Raw genomic sequence first — 18,187 nt, forward strand, 5'->3', positions numbered from 1 at the left:
CTAAAAAGCGGGCATGTCCTGTACCGAGGCTTAGTGGAGAGACGAGAACTAGGAGTCGGATTCCTGATTAATAAGGATATAGCTGGTAACGTACAGGAATTCTATAGCATGAACGAGAGGGTGGCATGTCTTGTGAAAATTAAGAGGTACAAATTGAAGGTCGTACAGGCCTACATCCAGTCATGATGACCAGGAAGCCGAAAGCTTCTATGAAGACGTGGAATCAGCGATGGGTAAAGTCAAAACAAAATACACTATACTGATGGGCGACTTCAATGCCAATGTAGGCAAGAAGCAGGCTGGAGACAAGTCAGTGGGGGAATATGGCATAGGTTCTAGGAATAGCAGGGAAAGAGTTATTAGTAGCTTGCAGAACGGAATAATATGCGGATAATGAATACCTTCTTCCACAAGCGGGATAGCCGAAAGTGGACGTGGAGGAGCCCGAATGGCGAGACTAGAAATGAAATAGGCTTTATACTCTCCGCTAACCCTGGCATCATACAAGATGTGGACTACAAGATGTGGATTTGAAACAATGGGCAAAAAGATGAGACTGCTGCAGCAGAAAGCGGACTTTTCGCAGTGAAGAATGAAGGGGGGGGGGGGAGGTCATATCTATTTCCAGGTCAACCAGTGTAACTCACTTGTGATCATCTCTTCTTTTTCATCTTTGTCTAATTGTTTCACTGACAGAGCATGAACTGGCCTTTACAGCTTAATAAATTACTGCATGCTTTTTCACATGTTTCCTCTCTGGCTAGGTTATGAGGCAGAATGTTGCCGACTGGAGTACGTACAAGTCAGTGGCTGCAGGATCCACCACAGTCATGCAAGGAGACGCTGCCACGCAATGCGACCAGAGAGCAGATGTTGCTGTCCAGTCCACATGGTGTAAGGAGGGCGTGTCCAAATCAACACAGGCTGAGTTATTCACTCAGAAGGTCTCCAGGTGGGCGCAGTCCAATGATCTCGAAGAAAGCTACAGTACCTCTCCACTGCTGGAACAGCCACAGCCAAGCAAAGGTGCATCCTCACAGCATTTTAATAGTATTATCGCCATTATGAATGACTAATTTAAAGGGACACTAAAGATGAATGATAAATTAAGGTGGGTTTTCAATATCGCATATCTGCAATGCCTCAACAAAAGTCAAACACAAGTATGGTAAAACTGAGACATGGGCTTGAAGCTCTCAAACTAGCTTCTTGTGACATCATAAGTAGGAATAGAATATTCCATGCTATTTGATTTGAGAATTCCCTGTTTGAAGTTGTTAAATATCCCTTTCCGTTCAGACGCAAGGGGTAAGTAGCAACACTTGTTGGAATCTCGAGGGAGGGAGGTCACTGGGCATGGGAACGGTTCCAAATGATTCTTCACCAGGAGAGCCACTCTTGGTGTGCAGGTGCATCGGTTGCTGAGCAAACACACGGGGTCACTAACTTGTGCTCAGTAATTCCTAGTCATACAATAAGAATGGCTCTCTTTTAGGCACCCTACATATTGTTGCACATACGTGTGAGGAAAACAAAGACCAGTGAGCTGAGCAGTTGCATCCCACCGTTAAGACTTGGCTCACCTGTTTGTAGTAGACGAGCCACTCGTCGGCATCTTGTCCCACCTTTCCTCCGAAGGTGGATGGCGCTCGGTAGTACTGCAGTGGATTGCTAAATGCTGCCCTCGAAGCAGCTCCTTCTAAGGACATGTTGAAGATGGTCACGGCAGATGGTGGAAGGCCGGCAAGTCGACTGCTTCGCAAAGCTGCAGCAGTGATGATTCCGCTGCTGTGAGTGCTTTCCCAGCACTTTTACCACTTGGTTACGCGCAAAAATGACCGTTTATCACCCTTGCGACTGATGTAACTGTTTATGTTAGGTCGCGAAGGTGAGCTCAAGAGCGGCCAGCTGGTTGAAGATCTCAATGTTACCCTTCTATTCTTTCCCCACCCGGGACCACAAGCATGCTTGCCGGTCTTCGTTTTGCTCACACGTATGTGCAACAACAGAAGTGTGTTTCTACATAGGCAAAGCAAATGATTGTTTGACCAGTCTTGCCATATTTGCATCACTTTAAAACAGTGCATAGTGATACAGTGTCACACTTCTCTCCTTAAACAAGACCAACACTGTGTGTATGTGTACAAATTTGTCAAAAGCGTGCAGCCTATTCTGTGCCTTCACCATTTATGCCATTCTGCTGTGTGGTGTGGTTTTTGTATAGCTTACTACAGACACCCTGGACTTATGGATGGTAATTGCAAGGGCTCTCTTCATTCCCAAAAGTATCGAAACTAATGCCACACTACAGGAAAACCCTTGCAGAGCCTGTAGTAAGTCTGGCAGTTGCAGTCAACATAGCCTATACACTTTTGATAAAGACTGTAGGTCTGATAATGTGCTGTTCCCATGTTTCACTAAACATTTTCGCAGTGCGCCAGGCAATTGAAAGTAGGTCTTTCTTATTCACGAGCTCCTCAATTGATCGAATATTCGGTTGTTAATGGCCTTACATACATGTATGAAACATTCTATATTCGGAGGTCATATTTCTTGAACATTCATATTCAATTCAGAAATTTCACAACTTGAACACTGAATCATGAGATATTTGACAGCATGTGCTCAGCATTAATGTTTCATGAATGACCAAATATTATGCTGCATATTAAAGGAACTAAAGACTTAACATAGTGAGTTTTGAGGACCTTTTCTGAACAATAATGAGCGCTACATATAAAATCTGTGATGTCTTATAATGCATGCTGGTGCAACAGTTATAGCACAAAATTAAAAGTTAAAAGGGAAACTTTGCTCTTTAACTTCTTCAGTGATCATAATCTGCTAAGTAAATGCATATCAAGTCTGGAAGGAATGCTTCGCTGTTAATAGCTTAGCTTATCTTAATGCCCCTTTCGTTTCATCGCAAAATGAAAAACTTTGTCTTTGGTAACTGGTAACTACCTAACTGCACTTTCAGTTGTCCAGTTCTTTCTGCGCAGCACAGAACACTGGAGACGCAGGGAATGTAAAATGCATGCAAGTATGTGTCTTATGTCATCTGCGTCACACACTTTTATTTTGTGTTCATGTGTGCGCTAGGACAGCAAAACAAAAAAAAAAAGGAAAGGACAGCAACCAGCAGAATCTTAAACATTGCATCCTTGGCCTAGATATTTCCCAGTCTCATTTCCCCATCTGGTCTTCTGCTGCCCTCGACTGCGTTTCTCGTCCCTTTGAATGCAGAATCTATTTTAGACCAACATTGCTTTGATGCACTACTTCCTCAGGGCGGCATGACATGGGAAGAAGACGTGGCAGCATCTGCAGGCAGATATGGGTTTTCAAAATTTAAATGTTAACAATTCAAGCGACTGTTTCAAATTAGATAGTGACATTCAGAACGACTTAGCGTATTGCCTTGGTATGCTACCTTGGCTTGCACATTTTTGCCAGTATGATTTTTACCAGCTTTCACAGCAAATGTTGAGAGCACCATTGCAGTGTAGCATACTTTCCATTCTCTTTCAGCAATGCCTTTAGTCCTGAGCAATTCAAGGAGCGACCATGGTGTCCCGGAAGAAGCAAATGTCGATGGTGTCATAGAAGGTGACAGCAGATTCAGTGCGGGCACTGGTGCAGCTCGCTGTGAAGAGAGAGCAAGCTCTCTCACAGTGAATGCAGGGTCACCATTTGTGGCCTATAGCTGCAGACTTTGCTCACTCAAGTTCAGTGAGCTGGACGCCTTGGCCTCCCACGTAAAGACGTGCCCGTGGCCAGAGCCATTCCAGTGCAGCCTGTGTTCGCAGACGTGTTCGGACTGGAGTGCGACCCGGCGTCACCTTGCTTCTCACATCAACAGAGCCGCACCAGAGTGCCCATTTTGTGATCAGACTCTTGAATGTAGGAGCTGGACCATCATGAGGCATATGCAGCGGCACCACGTACATGTCAAGGCGTTCAGGTGCAACTTCTGCTGGGGCACATTTGTCATGAAGCAGGACATTCTCACACACACCCATCGGTGTCGTGCAAGGGTGATCGAGCTAGGCAAGTGCTTGAGTTCGACCAAAAAATGCAACTCACAGGCCCACGTTTACCCACACTTGTACAAGTGTTCCATTTGCTTGGTAACATTTGCAGATGTCTCAGCAGTGGCGAGTCACATGCAAGTTCACGTGAATGAAATGCAGCACAGTCAAGCAGATAGGGTAAGTACGTCTTGAAACTGTGCACCATAGTTGCCAGTCAAATTCTGGGACAAACTTCGAACTACTGCCTAAACCCTTTGTGATAGAGCGGCAAGGCATGGTTTTGGTAGCACGGCAACAGAAGGGCAAAGAAAATGGGCTGACAGTCTGCCTTCTTTGCCCTCCTGTTGCCCTGCTACCAAAGCTCACTATGAATTCACTTCCACTTGTCCATTTTTCTATCCTTCTGCACTGTAATGCTTGCCTAACATCTGTTATTAGTACAAATTTGTGGCAATTCAAAAAAGAATTAAGGGTCGTGCACTGAACAATGCAACAAAATATGGTAGTATTAAGAGACAGCAACACAGCAGTATTGTTGACATACCGGTGTTGCTGATAAGTCTAGTCAGGATTGAGTGGAATAAGTGGAATTTGGCAGGTCATGTATAATGTGTAGAGCTGATAGATTGGTAGTTTGTTAGAGGCAGCGGTGGGAATCCTGCTTTCCACACAGTTTCCGAGGCCACAGTGAAAAGGAGTTGTGGTCAACACCAGGTGGCGTTCGCCACAACCTTATGCAAAGAGTGCCATTGCATCTCCATAAAGCTAAATGAGCTGAAGGGTCACTGAGCTAGTCCAGTCGAATTCGCATATGTTCACAGTCAGCCATCAGGAAACTCTCCCTATGTGCCATATTTGTAGGTTGCGCATAGTTTAAGGTAAAGTTCTGTCAATCCTATAGTATGTGCTCAGCCCATTTCACATTGTTGGCGTGTCCCGCATTCATACTAGCGGTAGGACCCTGGTGAACACGGTGTTCCCCAACTGATGACACCCACCTCGCACATTTGGCACGATGGCTGTGTCATGGCACACAGTGCACTGAAACTTACTCCCTTGAGTGTTATTCCATAGCTCCTTTGCTGTGTGGAGTTTATCTGTGTGTGCTGGTGACGCAGCGGATTTGTAGCTCAGCCATTCTACTAGCTAGGCGACTTTAGGCCTAAAATAAAATTACTCGAATGGTTATCCTCCATACCATGCGACTCTATTGCCAGGAATTCTTTTTTTCTTTTTTTACCTTTGTGCGGTTTGTTTGCTTTACCACTGGAGGCATGCAGTGTTTTCTTTTTCGAGCCTATAAGTTGACTCAATGTGGCCACAGGACGATTGTAACTTGTTCGCTAGTGGTGGCCTACGTGGATTGTCTTCCTCAAAAATATGATGTGTGCCAGTACTTTGGAACCATTTCTGAATTGCGAGAATAGTGTCCGGCCGAGAACTATTCAGAATCATCATTGTTGACTGCTACAAAATCTGTTCCAAAATGCTCTTGGCCATGCCCACCACTATAAAACTGTAGAGGTCCTTTTAAATTGTCGTTGTGAAGGTCCTAGGACTATCCGATTTGTTGCCTAATATTGACGTGTGCTGTATGTAGACATGTAGATGACGATGAGAATAGTGCTTTAATGGACTCCGTGTAGTGGGACAGTAAATGCAGAGACGAAGAAGACGTCTTTGTTCCGGTGGATCTGCAACAGGCCGTTCCGCCGTCTTGCTCAAAGTGTTGTTGTCTTGTTCACGTTGAACCGCGACAATATTCATTTTGTCCAAAAAGCTGTGTCCAGGAGTCTGAAAGCAGCTGCACAAAATTTGTGTTGATTTGAAAAGAAACTAAGAATCATGCAAAAACGATAGAATAGAAAATTACCATTGTAACATTAAGAGATGAGAACAGAGCGATATGGTCTAGCCGATATCGTGGCCTAGGCCAATTGCGTGAGGTGAAACCGAACTTCGGCTTTTCGAACGCATACAAGATAGCAGCCCAGGTGTTCAATTAGAGATGAGTTCGATCCGTTGTCCTGGATGTTCCAGGACTATACCCAAGCTGCTGGTTTAGTATAGACCGTATGTAGGTCCTGGGCAGTTTGTGGCGACACTCTTGATGGTAGTGATGTCCAATTGGGGATACTGCTTTCTCCCAGCCCATAGGACTGCATGGGATAATGTTTCTAAGTTCTGCTGGAACGGAGCAGTCATGAAGTGTGCATTCATGAGAAAGTTTCTTGGGCATCTTAGAAGAGCACACAAAACAGAGTAGCAGTTTTTCAAATCCAGTGTATATTTAAATCACACATGGCGGGAAAAGCACACTCTAGTGGAAAACAAATTCTTAACTGTGGATAAAGAAAGGGGGGGGGGGAGGGCGGAGGCAGTGTTAGGGCAGAGAATTCGCACTACGACAAACAGTGGAATGATGATAACACATTGCCGCCTGCTTATCACACCTTGTCTCTCTTTCTAGGTTGTAGAGGAGCGTCCCTCCGATTGCAGAGGGCAGCAGTCACTGGCAACAGGGTCCACCAGAGTCTTGCAAGGAGATGCATCTGCACAGTGTGACTTCAGAACAGACATTGCTGTCAAATCCATGTTAGCTGAGGGCATCTCTAAAGCGACAGAAGCTGATTTGTGCACTCCGAAAGCCTCCAAGTGGACACAGTCCGAAGATCTGAAAGTCTGCAACGACGCTTCCTCATTGCTGGAACTGCCACTGCCAAACGAAGGTGCACCCCCATGTATTTTGATGTGATCTATATTAACACCATCAACAACTTAAGTTTCGCTAAAAAGGAACGTTAAACTGGACTGGTAAATTACTTCAGTGGAATAGCACGTGCACGAGTCTTCCAACAAGAGGAGTCTTGGTAATTCAGACCGGGATACATAGCGCAAAAATTACACAGGGACAAGCAGAACACAGGACGAGCGCTAACTTTCAACAAGACAGCACATACCGCAGCACAGGCTTTATCACGGTAAACACCCTGTGAAAGCACCACGAAACCCCCTTCCTTGTCCGCAGGCAGGACACATAGCCTGCGTTCCCGAAGTGAAGCCGCCACTCGGCCGATACGGTCACCCGTGCGCTCATGTCCGCCACAAGAGAGCACCTTGACTCCCTGAGAAACACAGGCCTCACATTCCTCCACAGGCGCCATCGTTCTGCTTGTCCCTGTGTAATTTTTGCGCTATGTATCCCGGTCTGAATGCATCCTACCAACACGCCCAAACTTCTTCCCTGCTAGTCTTGGTAAGCCAGAAAGAGGGTGAAAATAAGATTGGCTAAAAGTTCTTGCACTAGCTCCCCATCACATCATGCGATTTGAACACTGTTTGCTTAGTACTATAGCCAATATAACAGTTTATCCATAAGCGAGGATCACCATATAATCTTGAGTAAGGGCTGCATCCTCAACTTCGCAGCTGAAAATAATCTGAAACACAATAATCCAACCGAGAAGCAATTGCGTTTGGTGCCCTGATGCCATGTGGGCTCATCAGCGAATTTTCGCATGCCGCTACTAGATGGCGAGAGCTGCCCTTCGGCTTCTGAAGTCCGAGGCGCAGCCATTCTCAGCTCCTCCGCATTTCTCCGTGGCACTGCAAATCACCGGTGCCATCGTTTCTTTGCACGGTTAGTTTTTGCAGCCAGCTCCTTTGGCTCATCTGTCAGCTGCCGGGAGTCTACGAAGGAAACAAAGTGTTTGAGGATGATGTATGATGCTGCATTTAAGCTCAAAGTTGTCATGTACGTAAAAGAGCACAGCGAGCCAGCAGCTAGCCATAGCTTCGGCATTGATGACAAGTGCATACGTCGGTGGCTGAAGCAGAAAGAGGAGCTCGCTGCAGTTAACAGATTGAGAAGCGTGTTTTGTGAAAAAGAGTGCAAGTTCCTGAGACTCATGCTTGGAAAAATTTAACAGGAGGCCTGGTCTCGTGCAAGAGCCGTACATAGTGAAAAAAAAAATGATGCGGCCCTTACACGAGTCTATGTGGTTCATTGCATTGTTTTAAGAAACCAAAGACTCAACATAGGGAGTTTTCAGCACCAAGTTTGCCTTACGCTTTACTAAATTACCCTTCTGTTTGGTGCCTTTTATGAGTGTCTCAGATATAAAGTCATGACTGTAGCTCAGCTGCCTGCAGGTACTGTACAATTTGTGGAGCAACTAAGTTGAAGTTTGGTATGGCTGGGTTTGCTGTAGAACTGAGTTGAACATTACTTATGTGCACAGCTTTCGTCAGGCATTGTGATGTGGGTAGCACACGTCATGGCTTCCTTGACAATCCTGCATTTAGGGACACGAGACACACAAAAACTTTATTTCTTAAAATAATTTGAATAAAATTTGTGCAGTTAATGCATATTCACCAGCTGATCGCAAAAATGAAATAATTTTTCTCCGTGATAAATATTTCTTATGATATCCAACACAGAATGTTTCGTTTAAGGCCTAATTAGCGAATTAACAGCTGCTTACACAGCAATGTATGCTACATGGAATCGATTTGATTGTTCATGGTGTGTCATAAGCTATAAATCATTGTTTTAGGCCATTTTGAAGCAAAGTTATAGGTTGTCAAGCTTAATGATGACAATTGCCCAACTTGATATTTTTCTATTACCAAGGTGGGCATTGTTTATGGCTAAGTTTGACAACATATAACTTCGCTCAAAAATGACTTACAACAATGATTTATATCTTACGACATACTGAACATTCAGAATCGATTCAGTGTGCTGTACGTTACCGTGCAAGTTGCTGTTAATTAGCTCATTAGGCCCTAAACAAAGAACATCCTCTTTTGGATGTCATAAAAAATATTTGTCGTAGGAAAAAATAATTTCATTTCTGAAATCACCTGGTATAAATACATTAACTGTGTAAATTTCATTGAAATTGTTTAAGAAAATAAAAAAAAAGTAATTTAAAGTGTCTTGTCCCCCCTTAAGCAGACAGATCTAGATTTGAAAAAATATGAGCTCTCACTCTAGGATTCGAGCGACTGTTTCAAATTGCACAGTGGAATTCTCCAACTTTCCTGTGCATAGTGCCTTGACACGCTGCCTTGTATTTCACGTTTTTTTATGCAGGGCACCAGTTTCATATTTACCAGCATTTGTCGTCTATGTTGAGAGCACTTTCTATTTTTTTTCAGGAATGCCTCTGGTGCTGGGAAATTCAAGGAGGACCAGCAGTGGAATGCAGGAAGACTCGGAACTTGATTGTGTCGCAGAAGGTGACTGTGTACTCAAAGTGACAACCGACCCACCTTGCAGCGAAAAGGGACAAGGCTCTGCCACAGTCAGTGCAGGGTCAGTAGTCATCGCCCATGCCTGTGGACTTTGCTCAAGAAAGTTCCAGGGCCTGGATTCTTTGACTTGCCACGTACTGACATGCCTATGGCCGGAGCCTTTCCAGTGCAGCCTGTGCTCACAGAGATGTGTGAACTGGAGTGTAACGCGGGACCACCTTCTCACTTCTCACGTGAACAGAGCCACAGCAAAGTGCCAATTCTGCAAGCAGCCTCTTAATCTCAGGAAGGATTGCATCGTGACGCACATGCTGCGGCTGCACGTGGGCGTGAAGCTGTTCATGTGCAATTTGTGCAAGGCCACTTTTTACGGCAGGCACAGCTTGCTTCTGCACCTTCGTCGACGCCACGAATGCGGGATAACGCACGAGTGCGATTGGTGTGCGAGCTCATTTGCCGACAAACATGATTTGCAGGCCCACATTCTCCAGCACTTGAGCGCGTGGCCGTACAAGTGTCATATTTGCTTGGCCACGTTTGTGGAGAAGTCGGACATTGCTAGACACATGCGTGATCACAAAAATGGGAGGCGTTAGTGTGCCTTGCAGTTGTGCAAGATTCCCCAATGAGGTGGCTGCTGGCCTTGCACGTTTCGAATGCTTGGAGCTTGTGGCAAGCTTTCAGGTGTGTGAACAGCCTGCAGGCTTGAGTACTTTCAGCTCTCTCGTATGTGGTGTAGTGGCACCTTGTGAAACCATGTGAATGTCATTAAGAGCAAGCTTTACCACAGGTCCTACTCCAGTTTCCATACTCAAATACATGCAAAGCAGAGCAGTGCTCTTGTTAGACAACTCTGTATCTCAGCATCAAATGCAGATAATGCAGTTCTGTAAATTGCATCTGTTAAAGCACCTCAAGTGGACAGATGTCATCTGCAAGTTTGGATGAAATTGTTGCAATGTTAACAAGGGTTTCATAGAAGTCCTATCCACAAATCACTGGCATGTGTCACAGAATGGTGCATAATGTAATTACTAGTATAATACCTCCACTTTCCAGATTTATTTCAGGGTGCCCACTTTATATAAGCCTGCCTCGTGTAAGGCGGGCTTACAACTACTCACTGAAGGCTTGAACTGTGCTCAGAGTGCTGTGCAAAAAATTTGGAGGACGCTTAAGCTTGACCTTTAACAGTGGAACGCGATAGCATTCAGAGATCCCCCAACTACTCACGCTTCCTGGCAACTGCACCTTATGTAACCATTGTAATGTTTTCCTGGAAACGCTAGCAGTGAACGCTATGCATGAATGCGAGCTTTCTGGTTCAGTCTGAATGGTGTTGCAAGGGACCGAGCAGGGCGTGCCACTCCTACTAAAAAAGACCTCAAACAGCAGCTGGAAAAGGGGCTTGTGTTTGAGTTTCCGCAGAACAGAATTGTGTTTTCTTGTATATTCAAATTACAATCCAACACTATCATGTCTGGCGGTTGTGTGTAAGTTGTACTTTACGCATTATGCACCACGCGGAGGGCCTGCGTGGACTGGAATGCGTGGTTCGAGATGATTTTTCTCACACGGACAACGTTGCTGATGCCAGATTTGCTGCAACACGATGCCCTTAACACTTGCATTAATACTGCAGCCACTAGTGGCCTACTATGATGACTTTAATTCACTCGTCCTTGTCGCGTCTGCTGCCCTCATTGTTTTGACGATCTTGCCTCAGCAGTGCACACCCAAAGCTGGTGGTCTTTCATGCCTTCTGTTACTATTTCACATTCGCATCACTTCGAAGCTCTTGCTGAGTCTCAGTCAGAACCATATACCACATGTTCAGAATCCATGCCCACTATTCTTGCAGGAATTCCCTCTCAATACACCTGAAAGCATGATGCACGTAAACAGTGCACTTCAGCGCAGTCAGTATCATTGAGGCATGCTGGACAATCTATGATCACGACCTTGCGGGAAAGAATGACACGGCTATTAATTGTTATCAGAACAGTAATGAGTGCCATGTAGTACAGCTCGCAGAAATCTACCACCACGTGGTTATGGCATCCGAGAATATGCACTGGTGCAACCTCGGAGACCACGCCTATGGGAATGCACGTGATGCTTAGTGAAACAGTGTTACAAATTTTCGGGCTCCAAAGTGTTGGTGCAGGCCTTACACGAGGGAGGTCCTCATGCATGTAAATGCATCCATTTTCTTAATAGGCGCACTTTACAGAACTGTGATTATCGTCTTTTATTGCCAAGTTACGGAGTTGTAAACTAAATACGCAAGTTCCTTCGATTACGATTTTAAAATCTGAAAATATTCATGACCTAAATTGAAAATCTACTTTCTAGAGTCCGTAGACAGCTTTCTTTTCAATGCAGCAAACCTCATCAAGTTGGGGGCTGTGGATGCTAAGAAAAACCATTTCTCCATTTCTGCGTACTTAATCAGGAGATGTTGAGGTAAAGCTTCCTCTTAAAAGAACAGACTGGTGGGCTAGTTGTTACTGCATAAAGTGAAGTATAGTACAGACGGGCAAGTAGGACTACAGGGCAGCACTGTCCCTCTGTCTCCTCTGTCGTCCTGCATGCCCATTTGCGCTATAGCTAAAGTTATATTTCCTCTTACATATGGGCAATCACACCCATGTGCGGAAGTACAGATAACATGAGAATGACTGAATCGACAAGCAGAGTAACATCATTGTTAAGATATTACATGAAAGAGGTTACATTGAGTATATTTTTGACCACTTAAATTTGCAGCATTTGTGATTTGGGGTGTCATGTACATTGCTAAAAAAAAAATATGCACTCTTAATGCACAGGACTGTGTAACTTTTTAAAACTTTAACAGCCGCAAAATTAAAGGGTTTTACATAAGCCAATCAAGCCACTGTGTTGCAACGGGTTGAAATGCAGATGTGCATTTCACCTTGCAGTTTGGACGTGCTATAGTGGTTGGAGAAGAGCACAGGTTTGTTATAGTGGCATGCAAGCAATACAAGATGGCATGATTACTGTATCACCACGAGGAAATACTACTAAAACCAAATCACTCAAAATTGAGTGCCAAGGTAATGTCAACTGTATTACTTTCGGTTCATTAAATCTGAAGAGAGAACCATGTATGTGCTCACTGTGGTGCCAGTTTCAGTTGGATATTTTTTTCCATTCATTACTTGTTGGACTAGACATCAGCAAGGACTACCGTGTGACCTGTCGTAGAAGTACCAGTATGGAAGACTTATTTTCCAGAAAGCTTTACTTGACACAGTATGGCCGTGTCTTGGACAATGCCGCATTGAAGATGAGCCAGATTTTCTGTATACTGACAATCCCAGGGAATTGCAACACCTTTTATGAAATTCACCGAGACAGTAGTGCCAGATTATTGTCCAGATAGTGTTTAGGAAACAATGGTTACCACATTTCACTGTAATGCATAAATCTAGACTTGCTGAAATTTGCTGCACGAACAACAGCCATGAATGGCGAACATTGATCCAGAGGTCTACACTGCGGAATGATGTCTCGCTTGTGGTGCCACGTGGAGGCACCCTTCGGTCTCTCTGGCGGCACCACATTCCATTACATGTTGACAACAATGTTTCTACAGCCGCATGGCCCATCGCAGTCCCTGCTTGACCTCTTATACCCCGCCATGAATCAGTTCTAATTCAAATTGAAGATGGTGGGCTGATTGCTGTAATGTTGTTGCACTGTTGCACAGTAACCGGTGGGAGCTGTACCGTGAGCATTTGGATGGCAAAAGAAATTTTCTGGCTGAGCCAAAACTGGCAACAAGTGATGGTGATGGTTTGCCCTCAGTGACCGCAAGGCCAGTAGCCTGTCTTCGTCACTTGAAAATCGTGTGCATGTTGGTGAAGCTGTATACCACACTTCATTTTATGCAGAGCAGATCACACTCAAAGGCTTTTGTCAAATTCGTGACCAAAAATTAAATGCACCATTGTGTCGTACCTTTATGTCACAAAATATGACATTTACTACATGGAAGGTATTGCAAATGTGAACGTGTTTACCATGAAACAAGCAGAGAGACTTGTTTGTGCAGCCAGCTGCCACAGTGCGCCACTTTCATTCGTTACCAAAACATTGTGTTTTGCATTTGAAGCGCAAAGGCGCACCATTACGTAATTTGACCTAACCTTATGTCCACAAATTGTAGTTGTTATATATGAAGTGGATATTCCATAAAAAGATTTGCAGATCAAAAGGAATGGCACTGTGACTGTGACGAGTGGGCCTTGTGCGACTGCACTGCTCGTGCTGCTTCCAGTGTCTACTGTTATATAGGTGAAGGAATTGCCAGGTGTTGGCTTTTTTTTGGTCTGTTTAACTGCAATGCCTTACAGCATATAGATATATGTATATAATTTTTGTTTCCTGTTTTCTAGGGGGCCATGCTGAACTGGAGAGTAACAAGTCATTCCTCGGCAATGGCGCTCCGTCTTGTGTCTTTCTCTTTAGCGCTGTTTGCTTTCGAAGTCATTCCAAACTTGAGTGAAATTCTGCAACCCCCTCAGACAGAGATAGCGCTGTTGCAGGCATTTGTATGATCCAAGACGTTATGTTCTGAAGGAATCGCCTTGAAGGTAGGAAAAAGGTCCAGGCGACGAGAAGCCATGTCATCAAGGGCCCAACGTTCATGCCATGAAGCAAGCTGTGATGAAAGCATCAATGCTACAAACATTGCTGCTGCATTTTCACGATGAGCATTTGGGAACTTTACCCAGTTTGCGCTATGTGTCTGTCTTGTCTGTCCACGTCTAACCTCTTTCATGCCAACTTAGGTCACTGTGTATTCCATGGTCTCAGCACAGCTGCATCAGGCAGCTGTGCTGAGGGAACAAAGTTCCTCGAAATCATGTTGGACCAGCTTTGCAACTTCATGTTGGACCAACGAAATCAACCATTGGACCAACTTTGCTCATTGGGTATGCGCCACTCTTCAACACCAACTTAGCTCAGGGTGCTGCTCTTTAATGAGAAACAAAAAACTTCAAAATTTATCTGGTGCTGTGTGGAATTGAACCCAAGTCATATATATTCAGACAATCTTGTCCAAGGAAATATATACGCGTGCACCACACGCAGACTTTGCGGCTGCGTTGCTATTGGCGTAGCATGTACAGAGGTAAGCGCAAGAGAGAAACTTGGTTGCAGTGTATGCGTCATACACATGCGCTTCCGCAGTAGCAATGCAGTGTGTCGCTGCAATGACGTTGCTTCAGTACTAATAGCATTAACGTCAACATTAATCGTGATGGGTCCTGCTGGAATTTTTTACATTACTGTTTAGTCGTGCATCGTGTTGACCCACTTATGTGGTATCTGTGGAGGAGGCAACTGTACGGGGTCCTCAGACCTGGTGCCATATGTTTGGGTGGAGGAGCACACAGGCAAGCTTGCGCTTCAGTGCAATAGGTCAAGTGCAATAGAGCAGAAAACTTAGTTTGTTGGGTTTCTAGATTATTTTAGCCATCAATGATCACTTGAGTTGAATGAGTGAAGCTTCTTTTGTTATTATCTAAATAACATTCTAGGGTATTAAATGCCAGGACCACAATTTGAATAGGAAGATCACTGTAATGGGAGACTGTGGATTAATTTTAACCGCACCCAATGCACGGTGCATGGGCATTTTTGCATTTTGCACTCATCGAAATGCAGCATTTGATCCCGCACCCTTGGGCTTGGTAGCGCAATGCCAGAGCCACTCCGCCACCACAGCAGGTCTTTTGCTATCTGTGAACGCAATAAAATGTGTCAGTCAGCGATTGGCACCTTTATATAATAAAATCAAATTTCTCGTCAACATTCTTGAGGTGCCTTTTTTCTCCCCCTACACCTCTTGTTAAGTTATGACTGTGAGGTTATGACTGTTGCAAGTGATTTTATTTACAAATATGTTGGGTTTATGTAATATGATTTGCAAGTTTGCACTTGTCTAGTACTACTCCCTCGTGTGCTTGTCTATTTCATGCTGCATTTTCTGGCTCAAGCAAAATTGGGGCAGTAATAAGTGTCTGTTGCAGTGCAATTCTGTAGGTCATGCATATACAAGATTACAAAAACTCGGTGAAGACACTTAAAAAACACTGCACGTACACGATGGCTTTCGGTAGGGGTTGCAGACTGGACAGCAGTTTTATACAGAAATGTGTTGAATCAAGCAAAAGTCGCAGTAGCAATTTTAAGGGATCTGAAAGAGGCTATCAGCTGTGCAAGCTTCGGAAGGAGTGGTGAAATTTTTGTTTATGCAGCTGTTGGGTCACCAAACCTTTCGCAACGGTCAAGTAGCATCTTTCATGCTGCTTTACCATTCCCAATGTCGAGCCAACTGGCCCAAGCTTCCATTCTGGCCCTCAAGCCATACCATGCCTATAGACGCTGACATAGCCAGACGTCACCACTAGCACTGCTACTGTTAGCCTATACAAACTTTTATGTTCATGTGTTGATTTGGGTATTCTGATAAAAAAAAGAAAGAAACTAATGCCAGCGCATGTATACATACCAGTTAACATGCCCAGTATTTAAGTTGTGTTGCTGAGAATGAACAGTTAGGGTATGTGTTGGTATACCATTTGAATGGACATATGGATGGATGTTATACGTAGCGCCTTTGGAGTGAGTGGTTATCCGGGGTACTAAGATTCTTTGCTTTTTTAATTAATAAACATCATCATCAGCCTGTTTTATGTCCACTGCAGGACGAAGGCCTCTCCCTGTCATCTCCAATTACCCCTGTCCTGCGCCAACCGATTCCAACTAGTGCCTGCGAAATAGCTGCACTTTTCTGCAAGTCGATGTCTATTGGTCATGTCTTCTGTAAGCATCTTGGAAACCTTTCACGCCTCGCAGCACTGGAAGGCAAGGCGCTTGCCTTCTTTACCAAAGGCACTTCACCTTTATACAAGAAAGCAACACCTGCAAATCTCACTTTTTTTTTTTTGCAAAATGCTTTTAAAGGCATCCACAAATATGTACATTGTATTTCTGTAGGTATAATATAAAGACGAATGGGCAAAGCACTTTGACTTTTCACAACGACACTGCTTTTGCAGCACGGTGAAAATATGCGTCCCACAGTTCTCGACTGCACACAACAGAACACCGCCTCACTTGTTGTGAAAAAGAAAGAAACAGTCATTCTGCGATGACAAGCAAAGAAAAACTCTGCACTTTCTGCATCGAATTCTACACTTGGACGTGCACCCTTCTCTCCTGCAGCGCTGGGCACACGAAGTTGTCACATGTTCTGGCCAGTGATGAAAGCCGTCGTACCGAACGCTATTTGGCGGCAGTGATTTCCTTGGAGTAGGCAACAGGGACTTGTTGCTTGATCTTCCACACTCCTTTGGTGATGCCTTGTTACATGTGATGAGGCTGTGCGCTAGGTCAGACTGGAAAGCTAACAAGTCCATTATGCTTTTCCGAGGTAGCTCCGCTTTACTGCAGTCTCGCACGTATTCGATCCAGCTGTTGCACAGTGCGAAGCCCACCAAGTGCGACATTACCCGCACTGGCCATTTCCTCGTCCTGATGTGTAGTGGATACAGGGACATCAGGAAGTCGAGTTTGTCCACCCCGACTATGTAAGCATTGTACTGTGCAATTGCTTCGGGACAGTCTATCTCGACATACGATTTTGTTGCTTCTCTCCATCGCTTCACCTTTCGTGGGTTCCCGACTCCTACGTGGGTCGACACCACATTGACAACGCTGTTGTCCTGCCAGCGAACAGCAGTGATGTCTCTGGCTTCGGAGACTTTGGCGTCGGTGCTTCCCCTACCCTTCTTTTTCATTTCTCTTTCAGACTTGAGCACGCACCCGGGCAAACGGTCAGGACTAATAGCACCAGTGGCAAGGATACCGATTTCTTTAAGTTGAAGAAGTAGGCCCACCGAGGTAAAGTAACTCCCCATAAAGCACTTCATATTCATTCCTTTCGGCAGGCCTTCAACAAGTCTCATCACAACCGAGCCTTCGTGCCCCAAGTCGGTGTGCTGCGCACTCACACCAGTGCGTGTGCCTTGGTAGAGCTCAAGATCATGTGCAAGACCATCTGCACTACAGCGAACAAACATTTTAAATCCTTTGGGATGCCGCTTGCCTTTAGCCAACCGTTTTCTCGACACACGGCCGGTGACAGCAACGTGCTGCTCATCTATGCTGCTGTGCTCAAGCGGCTCAAGTTGTAAGCAGCGCTGCCGTATTGCTTCAAGCATGGGGCGGACTTTCCAGAATTTATCCAAGCAGCTGCCGTCTTTTGGAGCATTAGAGTCGGCAATGTGAATTGCCACCCTAATCTTGAAAAATCGTTTAGCACTCATGGCATCTGCAATGGCCGGTATTCTGGTTGAAGTCTGCCAGTACATGCGGACTCTGGGGAACTTTAAGACACCCATAAGCATCAGGATTCCAAAGAACACCTTGAGTTCCTCTTTAGTTGTCACTAAATCACCATTTCTTTGGAGTGCATACAGGTTGGTGAACTTTGCTAGACTGTCAAAAATCTCGACAGAAAAATACTGACTAAAATACACCAGTGGTTCTCGTGGTAGTGAGCCAATCTGCGGTTGGCAGCTGCAAGCTGTGTGACTGGGAGCCAATTCTCCATCGACCCATTTCACCGAAAGCTTAGTGGACGGTGTGCTCACGTCAAGTTCCATATCTGTAGTGTTCGAAATTGCCGGTTGTACCAGAGCTTCTGCCATTATGGCACTGCTGATGTTATTGTCCTAAAATAAAAGGAAAAAAGAAAAGTATTTTAATTTCCTTGGCGCAAAGCAAAAAGAAAATTTGCACTCACAACTTCCTCAACATCAGAGTTGTTAGAGTCATCGTCTGAAAAGTCC

The 18,187-nt window shown here is 44.8% G+C and overlaps 1 protein-coding gene across 3 annotated transcripts in view; it reads left to right on the plus strand.

Annotated features, from left to right (window-relative positions):
- The window catches only part of LOC142564168 (uncharacterized), a 33,469-nt gene extending 15,640 nt beyond the window's left edge, over nucleotides 1-17,829 (plus strand). For 2 of the 3 annotated variants that reach the window (XM_075675057.1, XM_075675058.1), the window contains exons 2-5: nucleotides 765-1,026; nucleotides 3,532-4,211; nucleotides 6,505-6,763; nucleotides 9,201-11,830. In XM_075675057.1, coding sequence (XP_075531172.1) covers nucleotides 765-1,026; nucleotides 3,532-4,211; nucleotides 6,505-6,763; nucleotides 9,201-9,892 — 1,893 coding nt within the window. In that variant the 3' untranslated portion in view covers nucleotides 9,893-11,830. Of the gene's footprint in view, nucleotides 1-764; nucleotides 1,027-3,531; nucleotides 4,212-6,504; nucleotides 6,764-9,200; nucleotides 11,831-13,720 lie in introns of those variants that run through there. The other variant, XR_012824509.1, reaches the window with a different exon arrangement.
- The last annotated feature ends 358 nt before the right edge of the window (nucleotides 17,830-18,187 follow it).

Source organism: Dermacentor variabilis, chromosome 11 (assembly GCF_050947875.1).
Source record: "Dermacentor variabilis isolate Ectoservices chromosome 11, ASM5094787v1, whole genome shotgun sequence".
Taxonomy (NCBI): domain Eukaryota; kingdom Metazoa; phylum Arthropoda; class Arachnida; order Ixodida; family Ixodidae; genus Dermacentor; species Dermacentor variabilis.